We start from the raw sequence: 25677 nt of genomic DNA, 5'->3' as shown, positions 1-25677 counted from the left end.
TGTAAAACCAGTGTAACTCCACTAATTTCAGTGGGGTTGTTTCTCAGTTGCACTAACAGGAAACCGGATGCAGGCATCTCTCTGAAGTCTCCAGCAGTGCTAATTGATAGTGTTTAGTTCCAGTTTAGTGATAGCTACAAAATTCATAAGCAGTACAGTTTCCTTTCTGTGCTTGGAAACATTTGGAAACAGACATCTGGAGAGGCAAAAATACTATTTTGCACTTAGAGCTTTTCATCCAGTAATCTCTCAGTGCTTTACAAAGTTGGGTAAATATGATAATCTTCATTTTGCAGATGGGATAGCAAAAGGATTAAGAGGTTAAAAATGACTTGTTCAAAGTCACATGACAAGGCCGTGGGGGAAAAAAATGGGAATGAACTGAAGTCTCCGGATTCCCATTCTCATGAGGAACAGAAAAAAGAGGCGGAGAAAAAGAGGAACAGAACAAGCAGGGAAAGGAAAAAGAAAGATGAAATGGCATTAAGTTAAAAAATAAAATAAAATAAAATAATAATTTCCTGGCCCATGAACCTAATTGCCATAGAGAGTGTTACTTGTTAACCAGAAAACTAACCTTTGACCAGACGCTCCAACTTTATCTCTCAGATCTTATCCACATGCCAGTCACTCCCCTTTCACCTGACCATCATATGCAATATACATATAATATTTTATTGTGTGTATATGTATAATTTATGTGAACAAACAACTGAATAGTGCTAACAAAATGTGTTCCTAAACACACAAGCCAGATATCTCTTCTAGACTGAAAAACCCCTTTAACCTTTGGTTTAGAGCTATCAAACATAGGCCGAGTCAGTGTGTCACAAGTCAGAGAAGGAAAACTGAAAGCAATACAGAGACTGGGGCTTTCCAAAACATACCTGGGACAGAAATTCCCACCAAACTGCTGCAGACATATGGTTACACCTTTATCATATACTATTTTTACTCTGTTTCCAAGGAGCTAAACTCTAGCACAATAAGGTCTAGAAACTGTGTGTGTTTTTTTCCCCCCCGTAAGAATTTAAAACACAGCCAAGAAGCTAGCTGAATTTTCATTAGCAGAAAAAAACCCTTAAATGTATGATCATTAGATTTTCCTTGTGTTTCTCTTCATTTGGAACCCAGAGTATCACATCAAAATGGAGTTTATACTTATAACAGGCAATGAAAATTACGTGTCCACAGAGTCCCAGGATCTTAGATTTTCTGAGTGTCAAGGGAGACCAAACAATTTTGTGTTATTGAGGTTTCGGGCTATTGAGAACATTTTCAATGAAGTGAATAGATGCTAAGGAATAATACCTGTTTCAGATAACAGGAGGGTTAGGGTAATAATACGGGTTGAACTTTATGACTGAAACCGTGCCAAAATGAGCACTGATAAAATGAAATGATCTGTGACAGTCTGAAGTACAGTGTCTCATGAACAATAAGCACTAGAAAGGAATATTTTATACCACTACAAAGCTGCAATTATCAGATACCGAGTATCTATAAAAATTGTATAGTTTTACATGTCAGCATGTGCTCTCTTTTATTCATTTAAATCTGATTACCATGTATTTTTACCCCCACATGCTTAAATTTCAACCTGATTTAGTGATTATTTTCTCTGGAGTCGCTAATGCTAGAAAACGACACTTCATATCGTGTCAAAGCAGTCTGGCATTCCAGCTGATAGAATCCTGTCTGAATTGAAGTATGGAAAGATGCAAGATAATAATTAAAATGATGTGATTTTAATGACCTACCAAGACTGGAAGTGCTTGGGTGGACCACTACAAAAACCTTTTCAAGGCCAGTAAACTTTTCCAAGCATGAATCCTAACTCAGCGATCAGAATGAAAAAATTCATCCTTATGTGGAATGGCATCATGGCATACCTGAATCACTCACGTCTGTAACTAGAAGTTCTATTGAAAAGGAACACTGTAGGATTTTTGCAGGTACTGTATCACAAACATCAGTCAAGACTGTTTCCATGGCTTTATACTACTCTGATGTTTCACAGAATCCAGTAACGCTGCCTCCCCGTTTTTATATCTGCAGATGGCCAGAAACATTACAAAGTCAAATGACTGTAATTGAATACGTACCTATCCTGTGGGTAGCTGAGTACCATTAGCCCCACTGAAGTCAACCTCACAGGATAAGGTCCTGAAATATCCACTGACTACACAGAAAGAGGTTCCAAAGAAGACCCAGAGCAAGACTACAGCCCCAGCAAGGTGTAAACATTGAATTCAAACAACCACTACCACCTAAACATGCCATGGTTGGAGAACCTGTACTTCAGTGGGTACTAAACCAATTTTACAATGCGATAGTTGTTACAAAGAATGACTGATGCCTTGAATGCAAATAACCTATTCTTGGCAAATCTGTAATTAAGTGTCCTGGATATTGTCAGCATAGAGATGCAGAGCTGTGGCTAAGATACTGGTTTCCGATAAATATCTGAAGTCAATGGAAGCTACTGAGTGCCAGCACTACTGTGTTTTCTGTGTACCAAGCTAAGCAAGGATGGACCTTTTTCCTTCCAGAGCCCATCAATACTGCTCTCTCTGTGTCAACCACAAAGAGTCCCAAGAATAGGAGTTGATGCATTCCCAGCCTCCAGGAGTAAAGAATGGGAAGGTCCAATCCCTCACCCTGACACTGGGATATTTTGTTTAAAATCAAACTACACCTGTATGTAGCACGCAGGCCATTCATAAATAAATATGCTAGGTGGGGTTTTTCAGTACACAGAACACAAGCAGAAACTCACCATTTACCAAGGCCAATTCTGTGCCCAGTTCTGCCACCTTTACTTACACTAAGTAGTACACTACTCTGAAATCAATGAGACTACTCATGGAGTAGAGTATTATTCACCATGCCAGATCCTCAGGTAGGGTAAACTGGAGTGACTCCATTGAAGTCAATGGAGTAACACCAACATATACTATCGGAGAATATGGCCCGATATGAGTAAGGGTGGCAGAACAGGCCCTACGTTTGAGTAAGAAAATTCAGAAGGGAGTGACCGCATGCCGAGCTAATGCCAGCAGTAACACATAGAGCAACAATAGGATGCTTCATGCAGAAAATTGCCCAGGGTTTCAACATTATAAGTCAAACTTAACCTAACACAATTAAGTTGCTTTTCAAATTGACTGTATAGAAGCAAACATGTATTAATTATCAGTGCAATTCACAGAATCAGTTTAATAAAACCAAAGTGTGTGTGTACTTCTAGAAGCAATAGCAGTGATTGAACACTGTATTCTGCACAGCACGTTCTGTACCTCAGACTGGGGTATGTTCCTGAAACAAAGCATTAGTCACTACATTGAATTAAAGGTTAATCTCCCTCCCCCAGGCAGTAGGATCACTTCTCATGTAACAGGTTCAGTTATTCACTGAAAAATATGCCAGAAAAATATCCCCATAGAGTAAAAAAAAATGTACATAAGAGACTTTACCTGATTGGGCTGAATTTTGGGCATATGCACTTTCCACATCTGAGCTTCTCTAGAGATCGCCGTCTCCAGGAGGAGACACAATCTCTGGCTCTCCAGGGATCCCGAAAACTTCATGGTAATCCTTGGATCCACCTACCACCCAACTGGATACAGCTACCTGCAAAAGCAAATACAAACCAGTGACAGGACTGTGCCAGGCCTATGTATTTAAAACAAGAATAAAGACTGCTACAGCTCAAGAGTTGCACGAAACGGAACTACATACAGATCACTAATAAAGAGGAGAGCATTTTACCATTCAGCCCCTGACAAATATTTGAAACAAATGCTTTAAAAATTATATGAGTGAAAATGAGAGGACAGACAGCAGTGAGCGTTAAATATCATTCCATCTACCGTATACTTTGGATGATTATTAAAAACATTATATAGATCATAAAGTGGATTAAAGTCTGGGCACTACACCCAGACACTAGGATCTTCCTAAAGTGGTTAACATGATGATCAAACTGCTTTAACCAATCAGTACTCCCATCGAGAAGGTATTTAGAAAGAAAAATCGTATCAATTTGAGATCCATTGTCAGGAATTCTTGCTGCTTACACACTGCTCCATAGACATGGTCTATTTTGTAAATAATGCACTGCTGCATTTAGGCACAGATCCTGAAAGCTGATCCACCAGGGCAAAACACCCGATGTCAGCTGGATTCCTAAGTCACTTCAGCACTTCTGCAAGTTTTACCCATAATGTAGTTTATAATTCACACAAATTGCAACTGGCTTCTCATCCCCTGCAATGATACCTAGGAGGACAGGAAAGCTACTCTTGGATGTAACTAAAGTAGGTTAACTTCAACAACTGTGGAGGGAAACTTGACTGCACATGTCAATTTTTAAGGCCATGTCTACACTAGGGAATATTTTTAAAATACCAAAAAATCCCACCAGTGTTCTCCCAAGGCAGCTGAACCTGTGTTAGCCCTACTGCAGATGAGGCTCCGCTAACCTGAAGCCACCCATCACTAACACCAGTTCAGCTGAAGCATTAGTGGGAATCTATATAAAACTCATTAGCATAGAAAAGGCATAAATGCCCTGCAATCTAGATAATCAAGGAGGAAATTTTTCCCCACAGAAGCCTACAGAATTTAGGAGCACAAGTCCCATTTACTTGTAAAATCTTCCCACAAATGCACCAAGTAAACCAATGAAAAGGGGCTTGGGGGGAGGGGGGGCACAGAAGCATGCCCTCTCCTTCAATAGCTTTCAGAACTAAAACTTAGATGTTATTTGTTAATTTTAAGCAAAATAAATAAATAAATGAATAAAAAAGCCACACATTTTTTAAATGGACCCTTTAATATAGTTGAATCAGAGAAAAGATGTTTTCAAGGGAAAAAGATTTAAGTCTGTTATTTAAGTTGGCTAGATATCACCTGCCACTTTTTGTGAGCACAGATTTCTTGATTGTACTAAGTCACTTAGGCAAAACGATTCATGCTGCAAATATAAGTCCATGGGAAAGTATTTAAACTTTGAACTACTTGTGTGCTCTCTTGTGAAATCTGAAACATAATACGGAGGAGGCTGGCCAACTCCTGGCCAGGCTGTTTACAAAGACTGCCGTTCTTAGATTTATGAATAACATAGTTCATGCTTCTGTCAAATTTTACAATAAATAAGATAACCTGCTACTATTTCTGTCAAATGTAAAAGCACAGGTAGAAGTGACAAGAGAAAATGGATTCCCTCAGACCAAAAAAAAAAATGTTTTTTTTTTTTTTTTTAAAAAGGTAGATTCAGTATGCTATATCACAAATTTAAGGGAGACTAAACCAAGTTTTTAATCTGTTGCTAAGATTCCTGCAATTCTTAAGAGGTGCCATTCACCCCACTTGGGCTATGCACAAGGCTTAAACATCACTTCAATCCCACTTAAGCCCTCAAGTACAGTTTAAGTGATGTATATACCTTGTGTGATTTCTGTGCATACGTTGAATTTCACCTCTTCTGAGAAACTTCCAAAACAAGCGCTTCAAAGTGAACGAAACAAACCCTTGCTAGCCAACCCTATGCCAACCTAATACTAGAGTAACGAACCAGAGTGACAATGGATGGAGAGATTTCCAGATTCAAGTTCCCAGTGAATATTCTAAATGGATTCAAAATACTTAAAAATTTATGAAGAATACCAGATATTGGCTTCTAATGGATCAGCTGAGGATTTACACGGAATAAATCTTTAATAAAGTGCAATACCCCTTTCCCATTTTCACAGGGAAAAGTTATCTTTTAAAGGCAGAACTGAAGTTGCCCTGTTATAGAAATTATCCACATGGAACAATGCCAGAGAATGTACTTTTCATTTACTGTTTTTTCACAAGTACCTCTTCTCAGAGGGAGACACTAACAAACCTCACTTAGGCCAGGATAAATCAGGAGTAATTCCACTGGAATTACCCAGCTGTAAAACTAGCGAGAGATCAGAATCAGGCCTGTAGACTTGAGTCACGCGGATGGGGTCCAATCCCATACCCACTGGCAAAACTCCCTCCGAATTCAAGGTGTGCAGAATTGGAACTGTTGGTTCCAAAAATACAGATCTGGGGCCTGATCCACCCTTGCCTTTCACAGTCATTCACACCTGCACAGAGTGGGTGTAAAAACACCAGCAAGTCAGAATAATGGTCTTTGACACTCACTTTGCACAGGTGTGCGTGACAACACAAGGGTCCAGGCAGGGGAGAATCTAGCCTTCTATATTGGTGGCTGTGATGGCTACATTTAGGAAGCATAAAGAACAGGAGTACTTGTGGCACTCCTGTTCTTTTTGCGGATACAGACTAACACGGCTGCTACTCTGAAATCTGTCTTTAGGAAGCATGTTACAATAATTTAGGACCTGATCCAACTGCAATTAAAACAAGCCAATAGAAATACTCCCTTTGGATTTCAACACGAGTTGGATTTGGTCCTTACAAACAGATTCAGGTAAAACATAACACTAGCTCCCATGTCACAGAAATTGGTTTTCTACACCTCCTAAATAAAGCCCTCAAAATTGGATTTTTTCATGGATTCCACAGCACAGAAGCTGGACATAAACTTATTTTCAAATTCAATTAGACCCTTAGGAGTTCAGTTGCTACGTAACTGCTAAGTAATGAAACCATTCTTTATACAGGTAATCCTAGCTGGGTAACATCCAACAGGATATCAACCGCAGCCTGTCAGACTGCACTGTAGGGTACATAATTGGAAAAGACTGTAATTAAAGGCTTATGTGAACACTTAACTTTATAGGAGATAAAATAAGTACATGGGGGGGGGGGAGAGAGAGAGAGAGAGAGAGAGAATGAGGCGGCGGGGGATGGGACAAGCAGGCTTTTAGTATCTGAACCAAAGCCCACTAAAGTCAATGGAAAGACTTCACCGTCTTCCATGGATTTTAGATCAGCCCCCTAAAGCACTGCCTAAACTCTGTTCTTATACCTCAAAACAGCAGCACCGAAGGCGTGAGCCCTGGGAACAGAAATCAAGTTCCAAGGCCTGTTTGGGAGGCACAGAGGTCCTTTCTCCGCATGCTTCACAAGAAGCACGAATGACCTTTACCCTGAACATCATGTCCCTTTATTTAAAATATCTGTGAATATCATACCTTGATTTCCTAGCACAGAAAACATAATTAGCCAGGCCTTAAACTCCAGACATAAAATATCAAAAGGGGCTAGAGATTTAAAGCAAAAGTCAATCAGTCTTTCAGGATTTTACACCTCCGGTTATTTTGTTTAATATACACAATTCAGGTCATACCAGTCAGCTTTGATAACACAGGGCTTGATTCTGTTCCCATCACAGTTAATGGCAAATATCCCATTGACTCTAATGGCGGAAGGTCTGGGACCCTTAGAGATTTTTTGCACTTAAGGCTGGATTCCATCCTTCAGAAGAAAAGGAGCGCACACTTTGGCAGATCTTTGGATTCTAAGGAGAGCAAAATCTATACTCTTTTCTAGGCTGAGTTTTGAAAAAAATTAGTTTATATCAGCAGTTGTCAATTGTTTTTCCTAGATCACGGCCAAAACACCAACTCCAACAATGTTTACAGCACAAATGGATTTCACCACACTCTAGTCCAGTCTCTCATTCTTGCCTAACCTCTTCTTCCAAACATCACGCTGACCCAGTATCTCCTACCTAGCAACCGTTCCTCTCATGAGACGCTCTCCACAGGAATTCTTCTGAGATAGTCAGTGCTCCCACTGGTCTTCCCACTCACAGCAAGAGGTGTTTCTATGGTTGTATGTGCACTACAGCTACAAGAGTGGGGAAGTAACTGATGCAAGAGAAGAAAGCAATGGACTCACAAGAGAACATTTCTTCCTTTCAGCCCCCTCTCCTCCCAACAGTGACGCCTGGATGGTGAAAAAAAGTCGAACTCTTGCAACAGAAGGAAGCAGTCAGTGAGGGAGTGTATCGCATAAGACTTTAAGGGTAGTACTGGTCCTAGGGCAACGCAGGGCAGGCCAATCCCTGCCTCTCCTCAGAAGAGATCAACTGATGCAATGGAAGAGTAAGACTGCAGTGTAAAAAATAAAAATAAAGGCACAATTCTGGCTGCCCAAAGAGAGGTGTCTGACTCACGTCTTTAATAAATGCAGCAGACAAGGTTTGCAGTGGGCTTAGCATTACAGGAGAAATGAACAAACCTCCTTCCATTGAACCTTCTGCAGAAAAGGACCTAGGGGTTACAGTGGACGAGAAGCTGGATATGAGTCAACAGCGTTCCCTTATTGCCAAGAAGGCTAACAGCATTTTGGGCTGTATAAGTGGGGGCATTGCCTGCAGATCGAGGGACGTGATCATTCCCCTCTAATTGACATTGGTGAGGCCTCATCTGGAGTATTGTGTCCAGTTTTGGGCCCCACACTACAAGAAGGATGTGGAAAAATTGGAAAGAGTCCAGCGGAGGGCAACAAAAATGATTAGGGGGCTGGAGCACATGACTTATGAGGAGAGACTGAGGGAACTGGGATTGTTTAGTCTGCAGAAGAGAAGAATGAGGGGGGATTTGATAGCTGCTTTCAACTACCTGAAAGGGGGTTCTAACGAGGATGGATTTAGACCAGGGGTCAGCAACCTTTCAGAAGTGGTGTGCCGAGTCTTCATTTATTCACTCTAATTTAAGGTTTCGCGTGCCAGTAATACATTTTAATGTTTTTAGAAGGTCGCTTTCTATAAGTCTATAATAACTAAACTATTGTTCTATGTAAAGTAAATAAGGTTTTTAAAAGGTTTAAGAAGTTTCATTTAAAATTAGATTAAAATGCAAAGCCCCCCCGGACCGGTGGCCAGGACCTGGGCAGTGTGAGTGCCACTGAAAATCAGCTTGCGTGCCGCCTTTGGCACGCATGCCATAGGTTGCCTACCCCTGATCTGTCATCTGGTACCACTGAGAACAGTCTAGAACAAGGAGTAATGGTCTCAAGTTGCAGTGGGGGAGGTTTGGATTGGATATTAGGAAATACTTTTTCACTAGGAGGGTGGTGAAGCACTGGAATGGGTTACCTAGGGAGGTGGTGGAATCTCCTTCCTTAGAGGTTAAGGTCAGGCTTGACAAAGCCCTGGCTGGGATGATTTAGTTGGGGATTGGTCCTGCTTTGAGCAGGGGGTTGGACTAGATGACCTCCTGAGGTCCCTTCCAACCCTGATATTCTATGAACCTGGAGAGTCTTAACAGCTTAGCACAAATATGACCAGGTTGTATCATACATGCCTTCATTTCTCTTTGATTACAACAGTCAATATGTAATGAAATGTAGGCTAGGTATATTTTTATAGATATATTTTATGCACAGTTACACACAGGGCATTAATATATATTGTATGCTATTATACACCCACTTAATCATAATTCACTTTTTGTACCGCCGTTTTCCACTATACAAGAGAACACAACAAAATGTCAATATGAAGACTATTTTCATAATTCTATTGCGGGCTTGTAATGTAGTGATACTTGGATGACTTATTCAATAGAGACTATTAGACCCATTAATATCCATGCTGTATCTTTGACGGATGAACAAACTACATACATGAATGAATGAGATCTATTGGTCAGCTTATAAACCCAGACTTCAACCCTAGAGGGTTGATTCATCCCCAAGAGTGTAGACAAGGTGCAATTTGCATTTCTTCCCCCAGCTGAGGGCACTACACCTGAGGGAGGGAGTGCTGACTAATACATGCTGGGGTTATATTTTATTCACACCACATATAACTACTATGCATTAAGCACACACTATCAACATAACAGTATACTGTGTATATATTTCTAGCTGTTACATGGCCTGAATCAGCCTATGCCTTTCTATAATCCTGTTCACTTATGCTAAGTATCCGATAACACATTGCAGTCAGCTTTGGCATTGGAAAATAGGTAACTCATCAAAGGCAAAGTACATTAATATCCTACCCTGGTACAAGCTTAGGAGGTACATTCACAGACCAGAACCTGAAATGCTAGTAGCCAAAACAAAGATAAGAAGGATACAGAACAAGTTAAGGAGCTGGTACGAACTGGTGGGGTAGATTTGAGTGATATGTAAAGAGTTTTGTAACTTGTAAAATGATCCTCTAAATAGCATCAGGTGAAATGTGTCACTTTGGAAGCAAACCTTCTTTGTAAGGTGAATTAAACAATGCTACACGGGACAGCTTCCTGGAAACTGGCATCATATTGAACCTTTATTCCTGTACTATTCTATTACTGACTTTTAGCAATAAACCTGACTGATATTGGTTATTTGGTCTCTGTGGAATATTTCATAATGAACCAAGCGTGACCAAGCCCTTGACGATACAATTTACCAGCAGAAGCGAAGAGGAGCAGGAGGTTAACGATTTATACAGAGGCAGCTGCTCCATTGCACGGAAGCACCAGGTGATCAGAGAGCACGTGTACCTCACTGAATAGCCTGACAGCCACAGCAAAGGACAGAGGGATGCTTTCAAAAGTGCCCTGAATTAATAAACCCAGGTGCAGCTAAGAAGGGTTAAATACCTCTAAGAATGTTAGGTTTCAGGGTAGCAGCCGTGTTAGTCTGTATCCTCAAAAAGAACAGGAGTACTTGTGGAATGTTGAATCTAGAGCCACCACTAGGAGTAAGAGAAGGTGGTGTGTGTGGGGGCGGGGGGAATCAAAATTTGCCAAATGGAAGAGACATTTCGTTTCCAAACTAAGGAGCCAAATAAACTGGAAATGGGAAGGGGGCGGGGGGGGGGGTAATCTACAATAAAATTAATCACTTGAAAGTGTCCCTGTAAGCCAAAATGGCACATGCCCATGGTGCTCTGAGTGCTGCAAAAGTTAACTTGCCAAGGAGTCCTGTAGTGAGTCGGTGTGGCTCCCCTCCTGCCCAGAAGAGGGAGCCCACGTGCAGACCCCAGAGTGGGTGGGACCACCACCGCCTGTCCCCGCCCCCCGGAAGTCAAGGGGCGGGACAGGAAGTATAAAGGCCGGCCGCCAGAGCTCAGTCTGTGGCCAGCCACCACAGGGAGCAGACGTGCGGCCGGGAGCTCCTGGCCAGGAGACCGTCGAAGACCGAGGCCTGGACCCTAGCTGGCCTGAGCTACCCCGGGCACGCTACGAGGAGGAGCCGCCGGAGCCCGTTCACGCCCGCCACTGGGAGAATCCCTGGGAACCCCATCCCACCAACCCGGAGGGCGAGACTGCACCCGAACCCCTCCGCCCCTGTTGTTACCCAGAGGAGCCGCCTGAGGACCGTTGGCCTGACTTCCCGGCAGAGCTACTGGACCTGCCACTGAGCCCTGGCCGAGAGGAGCCCATGCAGATGGACTGGCCCGAGCCCGGCGCGACGAACGAGGTAGGCTCTGAGGGGGATCACGGAAGTGGCCCGGGGGTAGCCGACCCCGGTCCGGCTGCAACTGAGTGTGAGCCTATGTCAGTGTGTTGCGGTCTGGATACCCCACTGACCAGCAGCAGCAGCAACCGCTGCTAGGGCCCCGGGCTGCAACGCAGTGGAGTGGGTGGGCCTGCGTTCCCCCCCTGCCACCCTCCGCTCACGGGTGGCAGGCTTCCCCCTCAGCCAACGTTCGGCTACAGCAGCCTAGGCATATCCTGTGCTTCTGAACTATTTGCTCGCTCAGCCCTGCAAACAAGGGCCTGAGCTAAACTGTGTTTGCTCTGAACTGTCTGCTCGCTCAGCCCCTGCAAACAAGGGCCTGAGCTAAACTGTTTGCCCCGCCCTGATCCAGGGCCTGGGCTCTGAACTGTTTGACCGCTCCGCCCCTGCAGTCAAGGGCCTGAGCTTTAACTGTGGTTGCTCCAGCCCTGCACCAAAGAGCCGGAGTTTTGGGACTAACTGACTGCTTGTTCCCACAGTAATGAGTCGGTGTGGCTCCCCTCCTGCCCGGAGGGGTCGAGCCCCGGCTAGGACCTATTACATGCCCGAAGGCTGAAACTACCCTGTATATAAACTAACATACATTTTAACCAGATATAGTCTCACTTAAAAAAAAATTAGGGAGCACTGCAAGCAAACACTGTGCTTTACAAAGTGCACAGACCTAATGCACATTAAAGGGGCTGTACGGGAAGGAAACAAATCGAAAGACTGGCACTGCTTCTTTGAATCCAGCTTTCTGAAAGTCGGGCTGGAGTCCATTAGGCAACTCTGATGTTTTTATGTGCTCAGATTCGTAACAGACAAGCTCCCTCCACGAAAGACACTTTCCAAGGTCCCACCAGTGGTAATAATACTTACACATTTAATTGGATGTGGTATATGTGCGTGCACCTGAGGTACTATTGTGGCAATTGGGGGTGGGGGGGGGAAAGAGGAGAGCTTAGAGTAGACAAACCTGCTTGCCCAAAGTCAGCCCTTGTACACAATTGGATATCTGTCACCACAAAACAGTCACCATAGAAATTCAAGAAGCTTGGTTCAAGGTGGATTGGACCACTGTAAAGCATTCAACTCCAGCTGAATTTTGGCCTCCGCTTTCTTGGGGTTAGAATAACACGGCTCCCTTAACAACTAGACTGATCTCTCTCCTTCCTCCTCCTCTCCCCTGCCCCCCAAATCTTGGAAGTTTTTGAATCACCGCTCAAACATCTTGTAGCTTCTTAATCCATTCAGCATAGGCTCAACTGGCCACCGTCATATTTCTTGAGGAATTGCTAGCAAGTTGGAAAGGGGGAAAGTCAGCTGTGTGAAAGCTTCAGTTTTGTTCTGAAGGCTGTTCCCTTCCAAACAAGGTCGTAACTTGGTGATTCTTGCCCTGAAATTAGAGGTTCAAGTCTTTTAGAGGTGATGCCTTCTCCATGTGCCCCCTCACGGCCACATGTTCCTCTGCCACATCTCCCTCTTCAGGGTCCCTTACAGTCTCTCTCATGAGCACCATCGCCCTCCACTTGGGGCTGAATAATGATCACACACAGTTCCAAAGGGTCCCTCGTGTCCACAGAATAAAGTCCATTTCTGCAACCTGAAGGTTTTCACTTATCTCTGGCTCTCCACTTCTCTCTTATCTTCTGGCTTTATGACCATTACAACATAAATTGTCTATGTCACATATCAAACTATACAAAGCAAATATCCTTAAATCAAACTAGTCAGCTCTCACGCAGTATTTTTCTTACTTTGCCAATCTGTAAATTTCAATCAGCAATGGAAATATTTTTCTCTGGTTTGGGTGTACAGTGAAAACAACATTCACTGACATTTACCTATAAAAATCTAATCCTTTCAAGCCTAGTTGTAAGTATTTTACAGACATGAGTAGTATGCTATAAGCACATTGATAGATGGTCATAAATCAAGATTACAAGCAACCAGTTAGACTAACAACCTATGACAACTGTTGGACTCTAAAACAATTGATTAATCAGTTATTAAAACATCTTCTGTTTATAAGAGTTCCCTTATTATAAAAAGCATGACAGTGCGGGGGGAGGGGAGGGGGCGGGCGGAGGGGGGAAATAGCCACATTGCAAAACTTTTCAAAAAGGCAAAAATCCACAGAACTCTTCATAACCATTTACAAAAACTTTAAGAGACCAAGAAAACAGAAACTGGATAGTTCTAAATATAATAAAGTATCTCCAAGAAAACTGCAAATACTGGGAAAATATATCCAAAGGCTTCTTGCCCTGGAGAAGAAGTGTTACAAATGATTAAAAAAAAAAAAAGTACAGGCAAGGTTGGCAGTAGCCCTAGACTTTTGGAAATAAAGCATCAGCCGTTTTTAGAGATGAGAATGTTGAATCCCAGGTCCACCCACACGTATTCAAGACAGGATTGCTGAGGACGGTAGTAAAAAAGTTGCCTTTGTTCTGCTCACCCTCTTTCTATAGGCTGGCCTGTATAGACAGGAAATAATTGGATACTGGTATAAACCAGTGACAAATTTAGTCACAATGCCTTCTCCTGTACTGCTTCTAAGGCAGTACAAACACCCCCGCTTAACTATGGGCAACATGTAAACTCACAGTTGAGATTAGCTGCAGCAGCAAAATGTATGCCCCAATGCTCATTTTTTGATGAGTTTTGCTTTTAGGTTTTGATTTATTTCTACCCACATTCAAAGCAAAACAACCTCCTTCCACTCACAAGTTAATTTGTATTAAATTTAAACTCCCCTCCCCCACCCCCCAAAAAAGCTTTGCATGAACCTCCACAAACCAAAACACTGCACCATAGAGCTGTACACGGCTCTTACCATGTGTCCCTTATTTTATTTGTCTGGATGTTGTTACATATCTAAGATGCTGTTTGAGATGTAAACTTCTATAACATCAGACTGCGTCCAATCCTGCAATTAATTGCTGGGCACTCAAATCTCATACAATAGTCAGGCTGTCTTCAGTGCGTGCCATGACTGCAAAGTTATAATACATTTATTATTGTGGTAACACCTACAGGGAGGGGCCCTACTGTGCCAGGTACTGTACAAACATAACAAAGATACATATGATCCCTGACCTGATGAGCTAACAATTTAAGCACAGGACTATAGATAATGCTGTATGTGGATACAGACAGGGAACCCTAGGAAACAACAAAATTGTTGGGACATATAAAACTTTATTCCGGTACTAGTCACAATGAAAGGCAAATATGAGGTGGCAACTGGATAGTAATGAGCAAAATTGGATACGCCCTTACACCAGCGCAACCCATTCTCTTCAGTCTCAAGACAACAGCTGCCCCGGTTTTACTCCATGTGGCTCATTACGACTAGAGACAGCTTACACCTTCAGTACATGCTAAAAGTACAAAGTTAAAACACCACCACCACACAGCATTATGAAATGGCTATTGCTCCCCTCATTACAAACATGTTAATACAGCAGATGCAGAGTCCAAGTCACCCCTCAGTTACACCAATCTAACTCACTAATTTCACTTCAGTTACTTCTGATATACACGGATGTAGATGTAAGGAGAATCAAACCCACAAAGATTGAGTAGTATATTTAGAATAAGGATCACTGGCTTTCACACTCATAAAATGCTCGTTTTTGATCTTCGTTTGTTAAACATTCAGAAACAAAAACACTCCGCATTGCTTTGCAAGTTACACAATCATCCGAACGAGATGAGTGCAATACATCTGCAACTAGATACACATGAAACAGATTGAGAAACAGCTCAATTTTTTTGCAGCTCTAGCCAGTCATTAATATAATTGAACAGCAACAAAACAAAATTGGGTAAAAAATTACTGTTCTTAAGTCTTATTTCTGACAAATTATATTGTTTCTCTAACACACACACACACACACACCAATTACAATAATTTGGTTCCTCTTGACAACTGCAAACAGGATGTTAAGAGAAAGCAATCTCCACCAGACATTTATTAAAAACAAAACTAAACACATAGCGTGTCCAACATTTTGCTCTGCACACTCAGAACAGCTTCAGAGAAAGCTATCAGTGATTACTGCCAATATGAGGATGCAGTTTAAGGCACTAGGAGGAGACAATTATAAGGAAATGAGAAATAAGCCACCTTTGGCACAACAGATCAAGTAGGAGATCCGGTACAGTAGATGTAGAACAGCATTCTTAGGCTCTGAGGGTACCATGCCCTCCTATCATTAACTAAAGACAACCCAGTATTACAAAGCTAAATTGTCTGCAAGGATCACGTGTTCTGTTTCTACCAGTGGTTCTCAAACTTGTACTGGTGATCCCTTTCACACAGCAAGCCTCTGAGTGCGACCCCCTCTTACAAATTAAAAATACTTTTTTATATATTTAACACCATTATAAATGCTGGAGGCAAAGCGGGATTTGGGTTGGAGGTTGACAGCTCGCGACCCCCCCCCATGTAATAACCTTGCAACCCCCTGGGGTCCCGACCCCCAGTTTGAGATCCCCTGCTCTACAAGACGCCAATTAGAGAGTATGTAAATGATCCAATAATACAGGACTGTAGAAGCACAGTTCTGGCTCTTCTCTGTAAACACCTCCTGCCAAATTGGTGCAAATTTCAGTGTTAAACTGGCCCTCCTGTCCTGGTTGGCCCTGGGGCATCTGCGCAGGTTACTCAAGCTGGGAAGGTCTCAGGAGGCCACCAATGGATCAGGGTAATTAATAAAACACATGGACTATTCTCCTATCCCCAGAATGCCACGCCATAGCTCAGAGGAGGCAAACTTTGCAGATTTGGGGAGTGCCAGCCTTTGCGTCTTGGAGTTCCCCTTCTGCTTGCTTTGCAAACGTTCAGTCTGAAGTTGCCACTTGTTCCCATCCATTCAGTTACAGCAGCATGTGCAGTTCTGTGTTCCAAACTCTCGTCTGCTTCCCATTTTGTTTCACCAGTAAAGAACAAGCTACAGCTGGCGGTGAACTTGTTTAAAGCAGTTTGCTCTTTCAAGAACAGGGACCACCAGCTGGACCTTACGGAGAGCAATCTGATACAGTTTGAATTTTGAAAGCAAACCCTCAAGATTCTTGGGACCAAGTTCCCAGCTGGTGTAACTCCACTCAAGTCAACAGTTACACCAGCAGAGAATTTGGCTTGTGGTACAAAGGCAAAAGTAATGTCACAAGGGCACAGAACCTCAGACTAAGACTTTTAAGGTCAGAAAGGACCATTATGATCTTCTAGTCTGACCTCCTGCAAAACAAAGGCCACAGAATTTCACCCACCCACTCCTGTAACAAACCCCTGACCTATGCCTGAGCTACTGAAGTCCTCAACTTGTGGTTTAAAGACTTCAAGGTGCAGAGAATCCTCCAGCAAGTGACCCGTGCCCCACGCTGCAGAGGAAGGCGAAAAACCTCTGGCAAATGGTTTAATTCAGCACCTCCCTTACCAAGTTAAAGATAAGAAACATCTGATCTCTGGACTGATGAGCAAAACTGAATATTTGCCGTAACATGTTACGCATGAGTGAGCTTTTAGACCAGTTTATTGCATATCGTTACCAATGGCAGCTTTCCATTATGGTTAGTAAGACAGCACATCAATAACATCAGCAGTTAGTGAACACACAGGAAAACAACAAAGACTTGAGAAACCTGAGATTTTCTTCACATCTGATCCACCGGTTTTGTCATTTGACAAAACAGACATTTTTAATTGAAATTTGAAAAAAATAAAAAATAAAAAAACCTCTTAACTTCAGTGAAACGAGATGTCTATGGAGCTCAAGAATGCCTTCTTTGTGGGGCCTGCCTGAATTTTCAATTCACCCTCTATTCCATTCAGAACCAGTTACATGGTTACAGTACTTGTGGCTCTGACATCTCTGGCCCCACCAAAACTCCTGAGGGAGGGCCTAAAAAATCCTCCAAACCCTGTAATCAGGCAGGTGTGACCTAGACACTCATTATTTTGCCTTTAACCAGCCACAAGGATAAGTTCAAGAGGACTTTTAGGACATGTAACCACGTTTCATCCAACCAGATTGTATTTGGAAATCCTAGAACATAAATTACTAGTATTATTATTATGGAATTTGAATGGTGGGAGAGAGATCAGAGTTTAGCACTTGCAGGTATTGCCATAAAAAGTTTTTCCAACCATGAGGGTTCTCACAACAAAGTTTTTGGTGGCCTCAGAGCGTGGCCACAAAGTCTTGCTGGTGGCCAGGCTGACAATTTTTGCCAAAATATTTAATTAACTTTAGGAAAAAAACAAATAAGTATACACATACATATGTCCAAAACATTGTAATTTCTTCATGTAGGTGCTTGTTTTTGCAGACTCAATAATAAAAATAATGTACACTTGTCTCCATTCTTTACTGGACCTAAACAGAATAGAAACACAAATAAGACGCTTTGCACTTTTTTTTATTGTTGTTTCTTTTACTTTTTTGGTTTTGTTTTTTTTAAGATTTACTAGCTAGTAAGTCTGTTGCTGTAAAAAGTGATATTTTGTATATTTGTTAATATCACTTTTCACAGCAGACTTACTAAGCCCCGATATGCCTGGGGGCAAATTAAGCCCTAGATGGGAGGTGGGCAGGGAGGCTGCGGGGGCCAGAAACAATGGGGGAAGAGGGGAGGGGGAAAGAGAGAGTGAGGCCTGTGGCCAAAGCCTGGAAGGAACCCGAAGCCCTTCAGCCAAAGCCTGCCCGCCCACCCCGCCACTTCAGGGCTGAAGCCTAAAGCCCGAGACCCACCCAAGAAAGTGAGGAATTTACCAGCTGCCTGCTCCTCCAGCTTCTGTCTCTCTGGAGGGGGGCAAGGCCCACCCCCTGCTAGCAGCCATGGGGGAGGGGACACTGGTCCCCCATCCCCCCCTCCGCCCCACCCATCACAGTCCAAGAGGCTGTGGCTGCAAAAACAAAACAAAACAAAAAAAACCCTGGTGGTTGCATGCGGCCACGGTGGCTGCATTTGAGAAATGCGGACTTACAGCACAGCCATCATTAATCTGCAGCAGGCTTCATGCCCACGATGCACTTCCCAACAAACTACAGAATGCAAATACTCACCAATGACTTTTACCATTCAAACATCAGTATGTCAATTCTCTAGCCAGAGAAAATAGTATGATATGGATAGCTATTAGGAATCAACACTTACTTTTGCCCCTGAAAAATTAATTTTGCAGATCTCCACCTAGGGGAATTATTCTGACATATAAGAATTTTCTAAACCTGACACAAATGTCCCTTTTCCATGTATTTTATATATTTATATATATATATATATATATATATATATATATATATATATATATAAATAAAAAGCCACACCTATATTTGCAAACCCCAAAAACTTACACTGACATTTCCCCCACCTGTAGAATTTTTAGCAATTGGCTGAACACTTAGTACAGTGGAAATGTTAGGAGACAACACCACATCCGAAATCCTGACAACTGGAAAAATGCATCCAATCTCCCCAAAACTATCCTTGCACGGGACTAAAAGCAGTTTAAGAACAGTACAAGCACCTCAACATCACTACATAAACTGAATGACGATTAGGTCATAGTCACCGCCTGAAAAATCTACTTGCCAATGACAGTAGCAGAAGGGACTTGGGCCCAGATCCTCAAAGGTATTTAGGTGCCCCACCTTTGAGGATCAGAGCCGCAATCCTCCACTGCTGAGGTTGGTGGACAATGGGGAGAAAGAACAGGGCTGCCCTCCACAATTCAATCCCCACCCCGATCTTTTGTTCCAAGACCCCCAGTGAAATTTACAAGCATCTGGTCGGTTCTGCTGCCCTTTAGAATTTGGCAATGAGCAGAAGGGGCACCATGAGCTAATGGCCTGAGCAGAGCCAGGAACTTCTGAGGGCTAATCCCAGCTCTGCCAGTGCTGTGTGTGAGCTTGTGAAAAATCATGAAAACCTTCCGTCTCCTCTTTAGTAAAATGGAGTTAACAATACTGAATTAGCTACTGTTTACACACTGCTTTGGAAAAAAAAAATCTAAATAGGGCCACCAATAAAAGGTGCACTTCTAAAGTACCCAACTTTCTTCTTCAATTTAACACTTTCTTGTGTTTAAAAAAAAAAAAAAAAAAAAAAAAAAAAAAATCTATCTGGCAGAGAAGTTTTCATTACCAGCACCTATGGCAAAATATTCATCAGCTTTTTAGAACTTCGGAATAGTAGCAGCTTCGATGCAAAATGGTTTATATGTTTTAGGTTTGTTTGGGTTATTTGAAACATACCATATACACCTCTACCTCGCTAGAACGCTGTCCTCGGGAGCCAAAAAATCTTACCGCGTTATAGGTGAAACCGCGTTATATCGAACTTGCTTTGATCCACCAGAGTGCACAGCCCCGCCCCCCCGGAGCGCTGCTTTACCGCGTTATATCCAAATTTGTGTTATATTGGGTCGCGCTATATATTGGGGTAGAGGTGTAGTTGAAATACCTTCTGTACAAGAAGTGCAGCATCTGAAGCTTCAGAGAAAATAAGGGACAAACTGAACTTCCAATACAAGAATTAAAAATCAGAGGTAAAGAAAATAAATCAGTACATAGACCTGATTCTCCTCTCTAATCAGATGAACTCCTGATTACATGTTACACAGGTGTAAGTGCAAGGTAAATCAGGTCACATATCTTTAATAAATAATACCACCACCCAATTCCTACATAGTGCTTCATCAGGAGACCTCAAAACACTTTACAAAGACTGTACAAACACGGAGGCAGGCAGAGGTGAAGTGACTTGCCCAAGGTCATACAGCAGGCCAGTGGCAGACCCAGAAATAGAATCCTGGTCTTCTGAGTCTCACTCCAGTGCTCTATCCACCAGAATATTCAGTTTCTAAAAGCAGCTGAATACAGTAAATCAAAAGGATTAAACCTGTAAAGATGCATGCTTTTAAGGACTCAAGTCTGGTACCAGGTCAAGATTAGTAACCAGAGCCACAGTGAACATGCAGACATGCAAAGAGAAGGACTCTTCCGTGGAAGAAAAGCTCCCATGGGGGATTCTGAGCTGCTGAGTTCCACTGAACTAGCATTTCTCAGTTGTGGGAGTAAGTATATTTTTTGTTTCTCATCGCTGCCACTAGCACAAAGTGCACTGGAAACCAGGCAACCGAGGGACACCAGAAGACCCAGCCCTCAAGAACAGGAGGATGACAGGAGAGAAAACAATTATGTGGGAGATTTTCAAAGGCATGTAGAGCAGTTAGGTGCCCAATTGCCATTAATGCCTTTGAAAGTTTATTCTAAAATAAAAAAAAAAAGAAGTGTCTAAACAAAATTAGTGACACTAAAACTCAAAGCATGTTTACAGTTCTGAAATGTATTTTAAAACATTAGATCTTTTTAAAGAGATTGTTTGTACAGTTTGAGTTATTTTAGTAACTAAGAAAAACATTATTAAAATATGCAGGTAAATTGCATTGAAGTGCTAGTTAAAGATGCCAGATTGCCAGCTCCAGAGACCGATGCCAGTTATTTGTTCACGGAACAGATACAGCACATGTACCTGTATGTTTTCTTCTATTGCCTCAACCCAGACCCAGACAACGCTCTTCTAAAAGTGAAAAGATACTTGGATCTTTATGGTCCATTTATCCAATCCAGAGTTCTGGGAACATGTACAAAATATATCATTAAGAAGTATACAATGACAAACTAAAATACCCACTGAGATGATTCCCCTCTAAACCAAGACTTTGCCCAACACTCAAGCCTAGAGAAAGAGCTTAAGATCAATAAATGTGGACTTTGTGAATTCCCAAGTCATAGCCTCTCATAGAAACAGCCCAGTGGCCAGCCCCATCAATGACTTCAGCAGATAATACCGTGGCTGCTGAGATCAAACAAGGAGAGAGAGTCTCTGAGGTAATCAGGACACAACCCATTTAAGGATATACAGGCTAAAACCTGTACCTCAAATAGCATTTGGAACCAATGGTTAATCAGTACAGATCACAGGTGTGACCAACTCTTGTTAAGTGGTGGCTCTCATCCAGAGGGCAGCTGCATTCTGCACAAGCCATAATGGAGTAGTCCCAAAGGAGGATTAAGTTAAAGAGAACTAAGACCCCTTTATTCCTGAATAAAAACATCCACACACAGTTTAATGTGCACTGACTTGACACCTTTAGTTCACTTGCCTTAACTTTGCTGAGTGTAGCCCTGCTGCGTAGGTCATATTTCATCACTGGCCTCTTCAGATACTGCTAGCAAAAGGGACAGTGAGAATGGAAAGGCCACCACCACCAAATCTGGCTCTACTTAGGCATATACACCACACTCGTCAACATAGGATCTGAGCACCTACTTCAAACCAGAGACTTGTCTGCTGCGAGTTGAACTGTGACCACCAATCTCATTTCACCTAGGCCACTGAATCATTAGTAATACCTTTCAGTCCCTTCCAATCTGGGCTGGATTCTTATATACAAAATCTGTCAGCAATTGCCACTTTGACCCAAACCATCCCTACACTTTCACCCTTCCCTATCTCTCAAAAAGCCCTTTTGTAAACCAAAGGCCAGATACATGGATATTTGCAATGGAGACTTAGTTATTAACAACGTGAACTGCAGTAGTACTAGGGGCCATGGACCAGGACTCCATCATACCAAACACAGACCAAAAAGCCAGTTGCTACCCCAAAGTGTTTACAATATTAAACCTACCAGCAAGGCCCCACGTGGATTCACCCCAAAAGAAGAGAGGGCATGTTATTGCAACAACCCCTCTTTCATGGTTCCCACCAGGTGTTAGGAGGTGGATATTGCTTTAATTTGTAAACTCCATGAGCAGGAGCTGCAGCTGGGAGACACTAATATGCATGTCCCACAGCCATCCTGGCCAGACCCCATCCCAGACAGCACTCCTATGTAGGGGCCAGCACTAACCCCACCCTGATACCAGGGAACTCCTAGTGGTTTTGTGGCACCATTTCCCCTCCCGCTGACTTTCCATCTTGAAGGCTTTCACCAGGGTGTCTCCTCCATTAGTAGCTGGAACAGACACAGGAGAGTATCTAGCCCCAGCTACACAGCAGTGCAATCTATACGCCTTCAAATAGCTACAGTGCAATATATTTTTGGAAAGGGCATTTAAGTGACCCAATGGATTTATACTAGCAGAGAAACATTTCATGCAAATGTCTCAGAAAGTGTTTAAAATTAGATCTCGAACACACAAAAGGCAAGAATCTGTAAGAATATATAAAGGCCAAATTAAGATCAGTCTCTTAATGGGGCCTTTCAAACCCCAGCTAAGAGAAAGTTCCCAATTTGGGGTGCAGGGCAATTAAAAGCACCCCCCCCAAAATGTTTAACTCCTATTGGGAAGAGCCAACAGATTAGCTTTGCAGAGTTCTATCCCCAGGCTCCGGAGCAAGGCACAGAACTGTGCGCTACCTTTACAAAGCAGCTGAACAATTTTAAAAACAAATCTAATTGTTAGTAGGGATCCAAAGTAGATCCCCCAAGTCTGGAATAAGGTACTGTGGCTTCTTTCTGAGAGCTAAACTTCTAAAATTTGGTGCCACATACATACATCCCCGAGGTGATTATAAACAAAGCACTGCAATCAACCTAAAGGTTGCAAAAGCCTACAGACTCATCCCCATGACAGTGAAAACATTAGCCAAGCTTGAAAGGGGAAAACTAAAACCACATAGCCTGAGAGATTCTGTACAATTTAAATATGATAAAGGGGTTTAGAAAAAAATCAAAACTCTGTGCCTATGTCAGAGATGCAGCTGTCTGCAACCCCAGGGATACAGACTAACACGGCTACCCCTCTGAAACCCTGGGAAAGGGACATTATAAACTGAAAAGCAATTGTTTAAAATCAGCCTTCCAAAATTCTGCCTGCCTAGGGCAAGTAATTATTATTTTTTAAAGCAGGCAAATAAAGCATCATTAATTTTTTCATCCTTAGGCAAAAAAAATCCATTCCCCCACTTTTACCCTAAGGTGGCAAATTTTCATGAGAATTTTTGCAAAGGCTTCTTTAAACCAGTTGCACGAAATAACCTAAGGTAACATTATCAGTTTATATCATCCCTCTGGGACAGTTTTACATGAAACAACATCAGCAATTCAGTCTTCTTTCAAGAAAATTCTTTCTGTGGGGGGTCCATTCTACTGCGTCAACTGATACAACAAAGCAAGAACTAACAAAAACAAAAACATCCAGGAGAGCTGCTTGCACAAGTTTAGCAGTCAGATCAGAAGAGTCTGAAATAAAGTACAGTTGCCATTTTTTTAAAGCATACGTTTGATACAGAGTAATCGACAATAACCCAAAGCAGCAGACAGAATGATGGACAACTGACCATATGGCCAGAAAACAGGAGCAAAAGTACAAGAGACACTGGATACGCTATTTGCAGGATTACAGGATTGGGAACAAATATTCAAATGGAATTATGCCCCTTTGGACAACAATATTTAGAACATCTAAGGCCCCAAATCCTGAAATGACTTGATCATAGAATATTATGGTTGGAAGGGACCACAGGAGGTCATCTAGTCCAACCCCCTGCTCAAAGCAGGACCAATCCCCAGACAGATTTTTGCCCCAGATCTCTAAATGGCCCCCTTACAGATTGAACTCACAACCCTGGGTTTAGCAGGCCAATGCGCAAACCACTGAGCTATCTGCTCAGATAGCCCCCTGAACTCCTATGGTGCCCTAATGACTTCAATGGAGCACCGTGCAGGTGTGCTCCAAAACAGAGCTTGTTGCAGGACTGGGGACCTACAAATAAAAAGTCCATACAAGGTGCTGGATGTCCTCAGTTTCCCCCAGGAGTTGAGGACTCTCTGAGCATCTTGCAGGAAGGGCCTGATGTTTTGCAGGACTGGGCTAACACATTATTTAGAAATATTACTCTTAAGAACAGAGACTAAAAGTGTGAACACTTGCACGCAAACTGAAATACACCCAGTTAATCTCTTTATTGTATTTGACATGCAATAAAAAAAAATCAAAGTAATGTATATATGGGTATTGCAAAAAACATATCTACATATGCAGCCACTTCCATGTAACCGTTTCCCTATTTTACACATGGAAGTAAACACAAGCTAGATCACTTAAAGTTTAATATATACACACCCGGTGCACAGAGATATACACACATTGCTGCTTTAGATCTGCAAACAATGCTATAGACTGCAGAAGATGTGTATACAAGTATATCAGCATGTATTCTGCAACTCAACCACACACACACACACACACACTCTGCATGTAAACAATAACAATGGCAAACAAACCTATATTTTAGACACCTATAAACACGGAAACCGGGATATGTGCAGCACACTGCACCAAGAATGCGAGTGTATATACAAACGTGCATTCTGATGGACAGATTTTGCATGCAGGGTATGCACGTTATACGCTGCAGACTCCGTCTATACGACTACATCTGTTCGCAGCGGCATGTGTTATTTAGCCAAACCCCATAAACCAGCCGCGATTACTTATCTAGTGCAGCGCTGCATGCAAAGAGGTAGGTGTTTGTGTCCCATCAGCGAGGCGAGCCTAGGATCCCCGGCGCACTACAAGGCAAACGCCTCGTAGGAAGCGCACCCCGCTTTGTTCGCAGCGGCGCGGCAGGCCCCCGCACAAAAGCAGCATGCCCCGCACCCGGCGGGCTTGCCGGGCCGTGCAGACCCCAGCGCATGCCGCGGGCTCGCTGGCTCACCTCCCCCGCGGAGCTGCCGGGTTCCCGGTCGGGGCTGGCCCATCAGAAGCCCATGGCGGCGGAGCGAGGGCGCTGGACGCGGCTAGTTCCCCGCCCGGGCCATGCTAGAGGCGGCGGCGGCTGCGGCGGGCCGCGGGGCTCATGTCGCCATGGCGGGCGGCTCGCGGTGCGGGGGAGCGGGAGGGGAGCCCGGCCCTGCTGCTGCCGCCGCCCCCGGGCTGAGACGCGCTTGGTGCTGGGCGAGAGGCGCAGAGGGAGCCGCGGCCCGGGCCGCAGGGCGGGGAAAGAAGGGCCGGCTGCCGCCGCCGCCTCCCTCGCTGCTCCGCCCCGCGCCTGAGGGCACCGGGGGGTGTAAACACGCAGCCCCTGTCGCCAGCTGTGTCGTGCGGGCCTGTGTCCCCTATAGACACGCCTGCTAGCGTGTATATGTGCCCCGTCGGCACCTAGATCAGGCGCGCGCTTTCGGGGGCTAAACTCATGCCCGTAAATGTCTCTGAGGTGCCACAAGGACTCCTCGTCCTTCTTCCTGATACAGACTAACACGGCTAC

At 43.2% G+C, this 25677-nt stretch overlaps 1 protein-coding gene across 1 annotated transcript in view; it reads right to left on the bottom strand.

Annotated features, from left to right (window-relative positions):
• The window catches only part of CCNI (cyclin I), a 52790-nt gene extending 27369 nt beyond the window's left edge, over nucleotides 1-25421 (bottom strand). The window contains exons 1-2 of the mRNA XM_054029388.1: nucleotides 25129-25421; nucleotides 3477-3633 (exon numbers count right to left, since the gene is read on the bottom strand). Coding sequence (XP_053885363.1) covers nucleotides 3477-3590 — 114 coding nt within the window. The 5' untranslated portion in view covers nucleotides 3591-3633; nucleotides 25129-25421. The remainder of the gene's footprint in view (nucleotides 1-3476; nucleotides 3634-25128) is intronic.
• Between the last annotated feature and the right edge of the window lie 256 nt (nucleotides 25422-25677).

The sequence above is a fragment of the Malaclemys terrapin genome, chromosome 5, assembly GCF_027887155.1.
Source record: "Malaclemys terrapin pileata isolate rMalTer1 chromosome 5, rMalTer1.hap1, whole genome shotgun sequence".
Classification (NCBI taxonomy): Eukaryota; Metazoa; Chordata; order Testudines; family Emydidae; genus Malaclemys; species Malaclemys terrapin.
The sequence above is the reverse complement of the archived record's forward strand: the minus strand, read 5'-3'. Positions and strand labels throughout refer to the sequence as shown.